At 37.8% G+C, this 15,162-nt stretch overlaps 1 protein-coding gene across 2 annotated transcripts in view; it reads right to left on the reverse strand.

Moving 5' to 3' along the window:
• GPBP1 (GC-rich promoter binding protein 1) overlaps window positions 1-15,162 on the reverse strand; it is a 71,419-nt gene that overhangs the window by 31,313 nt on the left and 24,944 nt on the right. For both annotated transcript variants that reach the window (XM_032404390.1, XM_032404391.1), the window contains exon 3: window positions 9,461-9,580. In XM_032404390.1, the coding sequence (XP_032260281.1) occupies window positions 9,461-9,523 (63 nt within the window). In that variant the 5' untranslated portion in view covers window positions 9,524-9,580. The remainder of the gene's footprint in view (window positions 1-9,460; window positions 9,581-15,162) is intronic.

The following is a 15,162-nucleotide window of genomic DNA, read 5'->3' on the forward strand; positions in this document are numbered from 1 at the left end:
AAGCTCCTGGTTCAATAAGGCTCTCAAATCATAGTCCCCTGAATGCCTAGGTCTGGTTCACTGCTGATTCAACTCCGTTAAAAGAGGACAGTGTCCACTGGGTGGCAGCAGCCATCCACCCCAACAACTCTGGAAGACCAAGTGGCTAAGTATCATTCGGCACAATGGGCTAAAATGAAAACTACAACACTGGACTTAAGTCTTAAGGACTAGACATTTTATGTTTTTCTGCCTCTTGGACTGTTGCCAATGTCCTAATCATCTGGCAGATCACCTGAAAAACTAGAGACTAGCATATTAAAGGTAATTCTTTGGGGTTATAAACTGTGAAGCTGCTACTGCTGATGAGACAATCTGAATCACTCAGAGGCTTACAGTAAGATATGCTGGCATAAAGAACAACTAAAATCAGAATACTGCTGAAGTCTGTAGCACGCTACCTAGATCCATCATCACACCAGACATGTAATTGTCCACTACCATACTGGTCACAAAATAGACCACTTTTTCTTTCTGATGCAGAAGCCCCTTCTGCATGCTAACCTGTGAGCCTGCCAAAAGTTGGTCCATTTGTCCCACTGTGAAGGAGGCCATATTACACATTACACATCAAACCTGTGATCACTTCTTGGAGCTATCAATAGTGTTTCATCACTGTTGAAATTTTTTCAGGTTACAGTGTTACTGTTGCGATCTCACTGGCTAACTCTGGTCACACGATTGTGACCCTTGAAATTAATCCATGTCATTTTTTTGGACTATCAATATTCCAGTATTAGTGCATCTTTTGTCATGAAGGTCAACCTGCAATGGGTCAATATTCAAGTAGTATATTCAAGACATTATACACACCCTACTATCCACAGGCATCCAGTCTATCAAACAACAGAAATGGTCTCCTCAAAATTCAACTCAGAACAATCTGCAACTACATTCCTCAACTCTTCACACACTTTAATGAGACACTTTGGTTAATGAATGCAGCACACCCAAAAAGAGATCATCTCTTCCTAGCCACTTCCTAGGTAGTAATTAGGATTAAAAAAAAGAAGAGTTATGAAATTATACAGACCTACTTCTTTTTTTAAGGATTTATTATTTCTTTGACAGAGAGACACAGCGAGAGAGGGAGCAGAAGCAGGGGGAGTGGGAGAGGGAGAAGCAGGGTTCCCGCTGAGCAGGGAGCCCAATGCGGGGCTCGATCCCAGGACCCTGGGATCATGACCTGAGCCGAAGGCGGTCGCCCAATGACTGAGCCACCCAGGCGCCCCAATATACAGACTTATTTTTAAAATACCAGGATTTTGCCCTGATTATCTCTTCACTTGATGCTTCTTTCCCCTAAGAGAAACTGCAGGTCAAGCTACCTCTCAAGGTAATGGTCTGGTCAAAAAGAAACCTAATGAATTCAAACAACCTGGTTTGGCCACCTGGCTTCTCTTTTTGGTGCGACATGATCCTATATCTGAAAATAGTGACCATTTCCTTCAGTATACTTCTCACCAAGTACTCAGTACAGTGTCCAATGTGGACTAGGGTGAGCATTATAATGGGTCTCTGCAATTATGTAAAAATGTCCTTAACCCACTTACATCCAACTCTTCCAGATAAAAAATTTGGGTGCAAGTAGGGAATTTTTCTTTGAGCAACGTCAGCTATCCAAATAAGACACACCAATTTCATGGGTATAGAAAGAAAAAACCCTAGCATCTGTAGAGGGAACATCTTTGACTCCAGAAGGTGCAGGAAGGAAGAAAAATTAATGCTCTATCTCCTAGAACCAGCACCACTGCCTGAATCATACAGAAGCTGGAGAAAACACTGATCACTGCTAGATGTGTCATCCTCATATACTCTGAAATCATAAACACTCATGTGACCATAAACAGTCCCTAACTATTCTCCTGTGCTTGATGTCAAGAGCAGTTCCTGAATGTGAATGTGTAAAAACACTTAAACCAGCACAACCTGGGGGTGCCTGGGTGGCTCAGTCGGTGAAGCGTCTGCCTTCGGTTCAGGTTATGATCCCAGGGTCCTGGGATCAAGCCCGCATCAGCCTCCATGCTCAGTGGAGAGCCTGCGTCTCCCTCTCTCTCTGCCTCTGCCTGCCACTCCCCCTGCTTGTACTCTCTGGCAATTAAATAAACAAAAATCTTAAAAAAGCAGCAACAAACAACAACCACCACCAAAAAAAAAAAAACAAACCCAACTGACTGATAAAAATTCATGATTCTCCGAACACCTGAATGGTCTCAGGTTATGCCATATATGGCAAATGATGCTGCAAGTAATGGTGACAGTGTCCATGATTCTTAACCAAACTAATGTAATATTAATCCAAATCATGTTTAACAACAAATCCTTAACTAAAGTGATCTGTGCCCCTTCAGGTGGAATGTCTTTATGTGAGGGAAAATAAGCCACAGGCTAGCTTCAATGAAGGATAAGAGTTGTTTTCTGGCCCATCTATTGTCCTTATAATAGTAGGTTAAGGACACCAAAAATCAGGTCAGTTTAAACTCTCCTGAGTGGATTTCAATGGGTAACAGAGAAGCCTCAGACCACATACTGGCTGGCTGGGGGGAAAAAAAAAAAAAATCACCTACCTGTCCTCTCTAGGATTTGCTCACAACCAGCTAGATCCTGGTCTTACCCTGCTGTTCAGGATGTTAACAGAAGCCTTATTTAAATGCTGTATAAAACAATTAAATGGATTTGGTTTTAGCCTTGCTTAGAATAATCAAAGTGGCTGACAGAGTGGCATAATCATATGAAAATTCAAGTTTGGCCAAGAACATGTAGAGCTGATGGGTTGATTGTTGGGACAGGAAACCCATCAGGGGCCCTGAGCACTTCCTTTCATTCTTCTTCTATGCCAAGAATGCAAGAATGCAAGGCCTTCACTGCTCTTTGTATGGCCCATTTCTCAAGTTTATGTCTGCAGTGAGCATCATTTGAGAGATGACAGGTAGCATCCTTCTCTGGGACAAAAAGCTTATTATAAATGCAGTAGACTCCCCCACTCAGCACCAAGGGTAGCATCCACCTGGACCCATCCATGTCAACTACCAAAGGTTTTAGGGGGCATGAACAACCAGTGCCGACATCATGCTTATTCTGCTTGTCATTCTACTAATAAAGTTCTTGGCCCTTGATCCAGGAGTCTCATGTCTCCTGCCAGCATCTATGTGAGCTTGCTAGCAGGATAAAACCCAGACCCTTCACAGATTGACATATACACAATAACATAAGAATAAGAAATACAAGTAATAAGGCTAAAAAGGTAGATAGGAAACTTATTATTTGTGAATGTATGATTGCCCATATTTAAAAAAAACAAAATATAACAAAGAGTAACAACTACAGCTGCTAGATACAACACTAACACAAGATGTAATATATCTGTAGCAAAGACTTAACAATAAAGGTTTTTATTCTTTTTTTTAAGTAAACTCTATGCCCAATGTGGGCCTGAACTCACAACCCAAGATTTAGAGTTCCATGCTCTACCAACTGAGCCAGCCACACACCCCAATAATAAAGCTTTTTAAAATATCATTTAGGGGGCGCCTGGGTGGCTCAGATTGTTAGGCGTCTGCCTTCGGCTCAGGTCATAATCCCGGGGCCCTGGGATCGAGTCCCGCATTGGGCTCCCTGCTCAGCGAGGACCCTGCTTCTCCCTCTGCCTCTCTCTCTGTCTCTTATGAATAAATAAATAAAATCTTTAAAAAGTAAAATAAAATAAAAAATAAAATATCATTTAGGGGCACCTGGTGGAGCTTAAGCCCCATGCAGGACATAGAGTTTACTTAATAAAAAATAAATTAAATAAATATAATTTAAAATAGCCAACAAGTACTACAAAGTACTTGAACACACCCAATGAAATATATATGCAAGACTGAAAAACACTGTAACTTTAAAAATGTTAAAAATGACATGTGCATACATATATGTAATACATATACATACACATGTACAGATGTATGTTGTCCTAAACTAGTATGAAAAGAAAAGGAACCCAAAAGAAGTAACGAAGAATGCTAAGAGGTGTTTCACAGAAATGTAACTCCACGTCCAAGAAAGACTGAAAATGCAGTTTATGACAAAGAATGGCAAAAAACTGTGATAATCTAACAAAGTCTGACAAGCATTTAAAGTAAAGAGAATAGCTATGCTCAGTACACCATGCAGAAGAGGAATTTGGCAATATCTAACCAAGTCCCAGCAATTTTTTTCTAAATCTACACTGAAGCCTTCTATTCAAACTGTGGTGGTCTACAAACAAGCAGAATCAACATCACTTTGAAGACTGTTATAATTCAGGCCCCGTCGAAGAACTACTGAAATGAGAATCTGCATTTTAACAAAATACCCAGGTTATTTATTTTTAAGATTTTATTTATTTATTCATGAGAGACAGAGAGAGAGAGAGAGAGAGAGAGAGAAAGGCAGAGGGAGAAGCAGGCTCCCCACCTTGGAGCAGGGAGCCCGATGCGGAACTCGATCCCAAGACCCTGGGATCAGGACCTGAGCTGAAGGCAGACGCTTAACCAACTGAGCCACCCAGGAGCCCCCCAGGTTATTTTCTTACCCATTCAAGTGTGAGGAGCAGTGGCCTAAAATTTCTTATCCATGTGTACAAGGAGATACCATAAAAATATTCAATGCAGTATTTCTCTAGAGTAGCCAAAAGTTATGTTATGAACAATCTAAACTTAAATGGACAAATAAAATGTAGTATAGATAAACAAAACAGGATACCACACAGTTTTAAGATGGTTACACTAAATTTGTGGATATCCAACATGGGGGGAGAAAATCTCAAAGATACAATGAATGTAAAAGTAAGATGCAGACATATACATGAAAATCACTGATAAGATTTTTTAAACATACATAACAATACCATTTGACATTCACATACGTAGTTATAGGAACATATGCTGAGAATACCTCTGGGGAAAAATGAAGAGAAAGGACGTGAAGAAATAGAGGACAGTGGACCTCAATTGCATACATAATGCTTTACTTCCAAAAGCAATAAAAGCTAATCTAGAAGAATGTTAAGATAGGACTATCTTGATGTTTAATAAATACTCATTTAATTATTATCTATCATTCTCTGTATGTTTCATTAAAACCTTCAATGAGGTTTTTTAAAGAATTATCAAAACATGTAAAGAACTGCTGAATCACTACATTGTACACCTGAAACTAATATAACACTGTATGTTCACTATACTGGAATAAAAATTAAAAACTTAAAAAAGAAAGAATTACCAAAACAAATAAGCAAATTACAAATTACTAAAGCAAATATATCTGCAATGGCAAACAAATTCCCCAATGTAAGGGTGCCTGGATGGCTCAGTCGTTAAGCGTCTGCCTTCGGCTCAGGTCATGATCCCAGGGTTCTGGGATCGAGCCCGGCATCTGGCTCCCTGCTCAGCGAGAAGCCTGCTTCTCCCTCTCCCACTCCCCCTGCTTCTGTTCCCTCTCTCGCTGTCTCTCTCTCTCTGTCAAATAAAAATCTTAAAAAAAAAAATTCCTCAAGTGAAAAGAGCTATTACAAAATCACTAAGAAACATTACATGAACAAGCAGTTCTTAAGAAACCCTAACACCAAAATATACTCAACCATAATTTAAAAATGCAAAATAATGAACTACCATTTTTCATCTAATTGCAGATTAAAAAATGTGAAAACATCCAGTGTTGCCAAAACTGAGAACACTAGCCCCCTCATAAAATTCTGATGGGATTATAAATAAGTATAACCTTTTTTTTTTTTAAAGTAGGCTCCACACCCAGCATGTAGCCCAACACAAAGCTTGAACTCAGGACCCTGAGATCACAACCTGAACTGAAATCAAGAGTAGGACACTTAACCGACTAAACCACCCCAATACAACCTTTTTGAAAGCTATTAGACATTACCTACCAAAATGTACAAACCCTCTGATCCACTGATTCTACTAAGAATTTACCCTACAAATGTATTCAAGAGATGCCTAGACAATCCTGCAGCTCAGTCCATTAACTGGTAAACTAAATAATAACATGTAGATCCACTCAATAAAAGATTTCATAGACACTGAAAAGTTAGATCCGTAAGCAGTGATGATAGATATTGGAGATGCCATCTCTAAAGTGAAAAAAATTTCTTTTATCCAAACCAGGATAAAAATACATTCTGGTGTCTGCATAAAAGCATCCTAATATTCACTTCTGAAAATTAGTCTACTACCTAACAGTTGAGAAAAGAAATTTATTAACTTGATAAACATTAAAGTCAGGCACACATGGATTCGTATCCTAGCTCCAGCACTTTGGGGCACATTACTTACCTCTCTCAACCTCAGTTCCCTCCTTTGTATATGGGAGAAAGAAAACAGAGAATTTACCTCTTATGTTTTTTGTTGGTATTCACATGAACTGTTTTATACAATCATTGGTACGTAATGACTCAAAAAAACAGATACTACCATGAGCAAGAAAGAGACCCTCCCTATCCCTTTACCGTCTTTATCCCTTTACATACTTAAAACCTTTTTCTGGTTTCCTTTAGAAAGTAACTTAGCAATTTTTTCTTGGATGCCCGCAGTATGACTCACCAGTTAACAAAATAAGAAGTTTCATTGAACTCCACTACCAGTCTGACTGAATTTTCTGATCTTCTCTAGCCTCAACTTTAAATACACATTTTCAACGCAAGCCAACAGTTTACGCACAATTCAAAGAAATTTTGGTAAAATATTAATGACTATTTTTTAGATGCTGCCGTGAAAGAATCCATAATGCACTAATGCTACACTCTAGCCAGAGAAGTAATTACAGAATATTGAATATGAATATGAATTTACTGTAGTGGAATGTCATCAAACAGGTCTGTATTATTTTGTACTTAAAAAGAATAAAAATTCCTGTATTTTCTATTTTGTACCACATATTTGCTCTTTCAGTATCACATCCCTGTCATCAACCACCTTCTCCCCACCTTTTTTAAGTAGGCTCCACACAACCAACGTGGGGCTTAAGTTCACCACCCCGAGACCAAGAGTTACACGCTTTTCCAAATAAGCCAGGCAGGTGCCCCAGGAATCTTCCTTCTTCTAACAATACTATGAAAGGATACCTCAACCTGATTACAGGGATCGATTTATCACCCTTCCTACGGTAAGATGACCAAAAGAAGCATCTAAAACAAAGAGGTATCTAAACTTTTCCAGTATCTACAACCATTTCAGTTCAGTATTGCTTCAGTAATAAAAATGTTATTACCCAAAATGTAACTCAGGATCTATTAAAGGATGATAGTATCAGTAGAAATTTACATTTTCTAATAAAGAAAACAGAAGACCACAAGAGAAAACATTAGTGCACCACAGATGTATGACTATTATTTTAGTTATACTATGTGTATACAAAACATTATGTAAAATTTACTTTTTATTGGGTCCCAATCAACAGCTCAAATGTCAATGCCCTATGACACATATAATCAACCACATGCAGTTTAAAATTTCACCACATGATGGGGCTAAAATTCTACACACCTCAGAAAACTACTAAAGTCCACTTCTAAAAATATCTTTTTATTTCAAGTCCTCATGCCTTTGAACAATAAATAAAGACTTCCATTACACTGAAACAGAGAACCCCACAGTAAATTAGTCTGTTCCATTTATTCAGGGTAAGATTAAAAGGGCTCTGGCAGAAAATAAGAGGTTAATTATAAATGAGAACCCATGAATAGTGATTTGGAGACATGAAAGGATAAGCTGGAAGGTGTAAGAAGTCACTACTAAAAGCTCTATATTTGTCAAAACCACACTGGGTAAGGTCTAAAGAAATAATTTCAAGTACTGCTAGTTAAGAGTTCAAATAAATACCATTTTCTGTGGATAAATTAGAATAGGTTAGAATAATTGAGATTTAGAGGTGGCAATCCCAATTCTCAAAATCATCATTCATGAAGACCTATATCCAGATTAAGGGTCAGGTTCTGGAAACTGGAAAGCAGTAAGGATTTCACCACATAAACCAACAGTTAATCTTAATCAACCAACAGCTACTCCTAATCAACCTCAGATTAACATCTGAATGAAGACAAAAATTATTCTCAATCTTATTGTTTTGTAACTAACTTCCCAGGTGCTAATTTTTTATCAATTCCCTTGAAAATGAAAACAAGTGAGAAAGTAAACAAATAGAAAAAAGAAATAAAGGTGGGTGGCAAGAAACTCTACATAGTCAAGCTCTGAAGTAGGCCTGAAAAAAAATAAGCCTGCAAGAGGGCAACATTAGAGCAGCTGGGTTTACAAGGAAGGGGGGAGGGGAGTAAACTACACAGACCTACACCTAAGAGGAAAGGGGGCAATCAGAGAATCTCTAAGAAGTGTTCTCAGCAGCTTAATCCATATAAATCTCCATTTCCTAACAATTTCAAATCCATGAAATGAGATATTTAATCATTTGACAGCATTCCAAAATGAGGCCTATGTAAAGAGTACAGAATAGGAAATGCATCCTGGATTCTAGTCTAGGCTCACAGTATTTCTATGAAAAACAGGCAAGTCAATTAACCTTGCAGAGAATCCATCTGTACAAAATTACAGGCCAAAATTTGGGTCAATCTATTATGATCTGACAAGTCCTTACTGGGGAAGGACTTCCAAATTATAAAAATTGTTCCCGTAAGAGTTTGTTTTTTTAAGAACTGCCTGTACCCCAAAAGTTCCTAGATGAACGCCTTAGCATGATAGAGCATGATTAACAGGCAAACAGATGATTGAAACTCTCCCCCTTGATTCCTTTGCACTATGGAAAAAACAAAGTCAAAGACAGCTATTAAGCCAGTTAGACTGGTTCTAACCAATTCCAAGGTCTCTCTTACGAAGTCTTTAAGTGGAAGACAACTGCAATGCCTAGCAAGTCTTATACAAACTACTGTTGTGATTTTTAAGTAAAATGAACATTTCTTAAGATCACTGAGGCCTAATATGTAACAATGTTGCAAAGTTTTCATCACTCCTGAAATTTTAGTGATGTGCCATTCAAAGTCTTATTTGTCTAAAAAAGAAATCTTCTGGGTATAAGCAAAGACCTCAAAAGCCTCAGATTTTTCTTTTAAAGTATTACCTACAGAACAGTAAGTAAAGCAAGTTATTATCTAAGGAATAGTACAGATAAAGGTAAGACACAATGTATCTAATGGGTTTGAGTTAAAATGTGTGGACCTCTGATTAGTACAAAAGACAACTGAAGTAAATGGTACAGTATGGTGATGGAAAACTGACTTTTTAAATAATAAAAACTAACAGATTCCGTATGAAATAACTTAGATAGTAATACAAGAACATTTTTTCCACAAAAATATTAAGGCTTCACGTTTCAACTACATTTGCGTACAAGAAGAAATGAGAAGCAGACACAAAGAAAGAAATGCAAAGAGTACCTTTGTTGATGATGGTGGAGTAGGAAAATTAAGCCAGGCTGGAGCAAAGTCATGCTGCGCCATTTAGGTCCAGTCTCTCCAACTCAGTGAAACAAGGCTTCAACACCTCATGGCAAGTCCCTGTCATATAAAAATGGAAGGAAATTAGACCTGGAGCTCCTTGCCAAAATTATCTTCTTATGCTCTCTCTCTTCTAAGTGACAATGATTTTACTACTCTAAGATTCCAATTATAATGAAATTCTAAAATAGGCAAAAATATAACAGAAACTAGATCACTGGAGTGGATGGGGGGAGAGGGCTTGTGGGGTAGGGGTATGACTGCAAAGGGAAGGTTATTCTTGAGGTAATGGGGGTTTTATCCTGATTGTGGTTATACAAATGTACAAATCTGTCAAAAATCAAACTGAATACTTAATATTGACCAATTTCACTATAAATAATCTCAGGAAACCTTATTTTTTTTTTTTAAATTACAATGGTCTAATCCCACACATCAAGTGTCTCTAAATGTGACAAACTAGGATGCACATTACACCATCTATAATGTATTCTCACCCCCACCCCAGATGGAATCTGAAATCTGACCTAACTTTCACAAAGTTCAACACAGAGAAACAAATTAAAGGAAATCTGAGGGAAATAATCCAGCAAATCCAGATCACAGGATACTCGACAGGTGAAATGACCGGTTTTTCCCCCCAACAAATAAATGGCTTTCAACATGCAGATCAAACACATGTGGGCCTTACACAGATCCTTACTCAAACCAACCAACCTTTAAAAAAATGAAAATTAGGAAACAATCAAAAATTTAAACATGAACGGAACACTAAATGACATTAAGAAATTATTACTCATTTTAGATGTGACAATGTAGTGTGATGGTGGTAAATAAAAGACTGAAGTCTTTACAATTACACTGACATATCTGGAATCTGTTTTAAAAACCAGATAATGCTATGGAGCACTGGGTGTTACGCACAAACAATGAATCATGGAACACTACATCAAAAACTAATAATGTAATGTATGGTGATTAACAGAACAATAAAAATTTTTAAAAAAATAAAAACCTGATAGTGCTAAATGGGGATAACTGAAAAAAGGTTGCACGTATGTTTATAAATGATAGTACAAGGAGGTGTGTAAATACTCTTTTCTCTAGTTATATATATGTTTGAAAATATTCACAATGAAAAGGTTTGTTGTTTGTTTTTTAATTACAATCATCACAATAAGTACCAAATATTTTAGACACTAGTGCTTTTCTGCATTCTGCATTTAACTTTTTGGGAGCCTCTATCGACTGCATCAATAAAAGTTTCAAGTTGCCAGCCCAATCTAAACAGCAAATTCAGTTTTTGTTTTTTTTTTTAAATAAGGCAGAAGCCAACTGGGCAACTGTACTCATTTCAATACAAAGCTTAAGACTATCATATCACTCAATGAAGGAATCAAATTTTCTGTGCATCACAATGTCTGAGTTTACTAATAACAAATGTTTTATATTTACAACTGCATAATCTCAAAACTGAAATTTTAAAAAACAAAATCAATACCATTGTTAATCTTCCCTTTTCGAAATTCTTTCAAATATTGTTTCTATGACAGAATCCTTTAACGTCATACCAACTTGCTAAAATACTTTAAGAAAAATTCTCAAGTATTATAAAATATTCTATTTTTACTATCTCAAACCGTAGAGATCTATTTAACAAAAGGTTAAAAGTAGGGACGTCTGGGTGGCTCAGTCCGTGAAGCGGCCACCTTCAGCTCAGGTCACGATCCCAGAGTCCTGGGATCAAGTCCCGCATGGGGCTCCTTGCTCGGCGAGGAACCTGCTTCTCCCTCTGCCTGTGCTGTCTCTGATATATAAATAAATCAAATCTTTTTGAAGAAAAAAAAAAAGTTAAGAGTGGCCAGACACAAGAAATGGATACAAATGGTAACTCACCAGGGTAATGAAAATGTACAAATGGTAACTCACCAGAGTAATGAAAATGTTTAAATGGTATAAAGCTTATATGAGCCATGAGCTGACGGCTGAAAAACCTTGATACAATCTGAGTACCCTGAGACAACCAATGCCAGTAATACATTTGTGAAACAAATATAAGAGTGCACCTAATCAAAATAAACTACATAAAAATTCAGGCACTCTAAGCTCTAATTCTATTACCATCTTATACTACATTTTGAAGTCTTCAGAAATTAAAATGCAAACTAAAGTGTTTCTGGATGAGTAAAGGATTTCCATTATCTATTCTTACATGAAGCTACATACTAAGCTGCTTTGTGATGTATATAATAGGATGTTACTTTTCCAGTAAGCTTTTGTTGAAAAGCCCTAAAATTACAATTTCAATAACTAAATGGGAATGAAAACCCGTTGTGTGTACAAAAAAAAAAAAGAAATTGCAGACAATCTGAAATAAATAAAGCTTATCATTTTAAATAGTCAAGTGATAAGTTATATACTAAAAACAATCCCTAGGACACAAACCAATAATATTACCTATTCATTTTTTGCAATGTCTTTAGAATTTTTAATTTAAATTTAGTTTTAAAAAATAAAGTATGAATAGCTAATGGCAAAAGTTTTCACATTCTGAAAAAAGGTAAAGAACACTATTAGCTAATATTAAGGCATTTACACAAGTGAGAAGGAATCATGATAGGGCACCCCAAAATATGCTACTTTAACATAAGAATAGTTTTGAGCTGAAGGCATTTTAATTCTTGCAATACCTTATCTTTCTAAAAGCAGAGCCTCCAAAAAGAATTTATCAGTCCCCTCCCCTGGAGCAACTCTTCCCTACAGACACACACACAAAATCAGCACCACACCCAGACATTGCCACAAACTATCATTTCTCCTATCTATTCTCCTAAGGGCCCATTTACCTATCTTTCCAAAAAGTTATGTTTTTCCATGAAGTGCCCTTCCCCCGCTCACCATGGAATTAGGTAAAGAGTTGGCAAATTCTAACCACCCCTGAGTTACTCGAGGTAGGAGCACACTCTAATAAACATCTATTTGTTTTCTCTTGTTAATCTTTCTTTTGTCAGTCTAATTTACAGGGCCCCAAGCCAGGGAACCTAGAAGGACAGAAGAAAGAAATTTTACCCCCTTACCTGTATAAAGCCAAATTAAACTTTCAAAAGTGCCACCCTATCAATTTCTTTTAACTACACTTAGTGCCATCCAAATTCATTCTATCTTCCTTTCCCTGTGTAATATTAGGAGCTGAATTGTGCCCCTCCCACTATGTCCAAGTTGCAAGCCCCCAACTCTGAACAGAACCATTAATAGTAGATAAAGGGTTAATGAGATTAACTTAAATGAGGTTGTTAGGGTGGGCCCCATTCCAATCCTGTGTCCTTGTAAGAGGAGGAAATTGGGACACATTGAGACACCAAGGCTGCACAGAAAGAGACCATGTGAAGAGGCAGCAAGAGGGTGGCCATCTGCAAGCCAAGGAGAGAGGTCTCAGAGGAAACCAACCATGCTGACATCTTGATCTTGGAATCTGAGCTTCCAAAACTATGACAAAATCAATTTAACCCACTCAGTTTGCAGTATTTTGTTATGGCTTCCCTAGCAAATGTTAAAAGAAATAAAAGGCCCAAAACTGAGTGACCTCTCCTCTCCTAAGCCCTGCATTAACAAACCAAGACTTAATACCTAACCTGATTACACTTTAAGACCCTCCCAGAAAAAGGGGCACACGGGTGGCTCAGATAGTTAAGCATCTGCCTTAGGCTCAGGTCATGATCCCAGGGTCCTCCCATCCAGCCCCCCAGTCGAGTCTGCTGCTTCTCCTCCTCCCTCTCTGCACCACCCTCCCCACCCCCCTGCCATGCACTGACTCTCTCTCAAATAAATAGATAAAATATTTTTTTAAAAAATACCCTCCCAGAAATGAAATCTTAACTGGTCAGTCTGGAATTTCCTGGTCAGCAGTAGTGAGGTAATCACCTGACAGACCCCTTCCACCATTTCCTAATGAAAGATGAGGTAATCCACTTTTTCCTTGTCCCTGGCCCTTTCTGTCTTTAAAAGTCTCCATCTTGTATAGCTCCTTGGAGCTCCTTTCTATTTGACAGGATGCTGCCCCATTCATAAAACGCTGAATAAAATCAATTTGATCTTTAAATTTACTCTGATGAATTGTTTTTTAACACAGACTAATACAAACAAGAATATCAGAAATACACTAATCAAAAATGTTTGTATGTATCAAGTGGTATTTACAGGAGACTGCGGGGCGGGGGGGATGCAAATCAGCAGTCCTATTAACGGTAATTTCAGGTTATTAGGAATCTTCCACCAGATTCCATTATAAGGTCTGATGGTCCCATATGAACATAAACAATAAACATTTTTAAATGCTGATGGCATGAAAATCCTAACTTCTAATCTCAACCTATTTACAACCAGTTCATGAACAAATACCTGAAGTCTAAAAACATCAACTGTAAGAAAATTCCTACAGGAAAAACTGGTTCTGAAAAAACCCTTATGAAATACTGTACATTTTTAAGTGCATGTGCCTGACTTAAAAATCACTGATTAACTAAAAATCCAAAACAGAGTTTTTCAGATTGAAAAATGCACTCCGGCAAAAAGTACACAAATAGTAAGATATTTCCTATTTCCTATAATGTTTTTACTTCTGAACGCACCAAGTTTGTGCCAAATGTTTTCAATGAAAAAAAACTGATTTCAGGGGCGCCTGGGTGGCTCAGTCGGTTAAGCGTCTGCCTTCGGCTCAGGTCATGATCCCGGGGTCCTGGGATCGAGCCCCGCATCGGGCTCCTTGCTTTGCGGGAAGCCTGCTTCTCCCTCTCCCTCTGCTGTTCCCCCTGCTTGTGTTCCCTCTCTCTCTCTCTGTCAAATAAATAAATAAAATCTTTAAAAAAAAAAAAAAAAAACTGATTTCATCAGAATGAACATCAAACACTGTCTTTATAATGGTTTACATTTCAGATACCAAAAACTTTAAAAATCACAAAGCACGTCAAAAAACACGCAACACTAACAAATAGGTAAGGCATTTTAACTAATTAAGGCAGATTTTTCTGAAAGAACAGGCTTCAGAGTCCAATGGTCCTAGATTCAAATCAACTCAACCAGTTACTAGGCTGGATGACTTTGGCAAGGTAACATCAGACTGTTTCTTCTCTTCACTAAAATTTAGGTAACTACTACTTACCTTCAACTTGGAATCTACTAAAGTTCTAAAAAGACAACTACCCTTTCTTACCAGACTATCTACATACAACCCTTTAAAAAGGTTGTTTTTCATTTAGCCAAACTGCTCATAATCCTTCACTAATAAGAACCAAAAGATGACTATTCAAATTCAACTTTAGTTCTCTTGAAAATAAGCCTGTGAAATGCTCCTTTCATATAAGCTTAGTTTAATATATTAATAGATTTCATTTAAAAAGTGGGTCTTCCTCTTCCTGATTCAGGACTAAAGTCATTTATATGAGGAAACACAAGAGGGTTCCAGACTGTGAAGAGTCAGAGTAGGGATGAAAGGGTATCAACACCTGGGAGTGGCCCAGCACAGGATGTCAGTGTCAAAGCAGGGTGAGGAAGGGTATCCATGCAGGGACAGCCAGGGATGAGGCACTGAACCCAAAAGAGTGGGGAAGGCATCCGGGGGGGGGGGGGGGGGGGGGGGGGGGGGG

Source organism: Phoca vitulina, unplaced genomic scaffold (genome assembly GCF_004348235.1).
Source record: "Phoca vitulina isolate PV1807 unplaced genomic scaffold, GSC_HSeal_1.0 scaffold6, whole genome shotgun sequence".
Classification (NCBI taxonomy): Eukaryota; Metazoa; Chordata; class Mammalia; order Carnivora; family Phocidae; genus Phoca; species Phoca vitulina.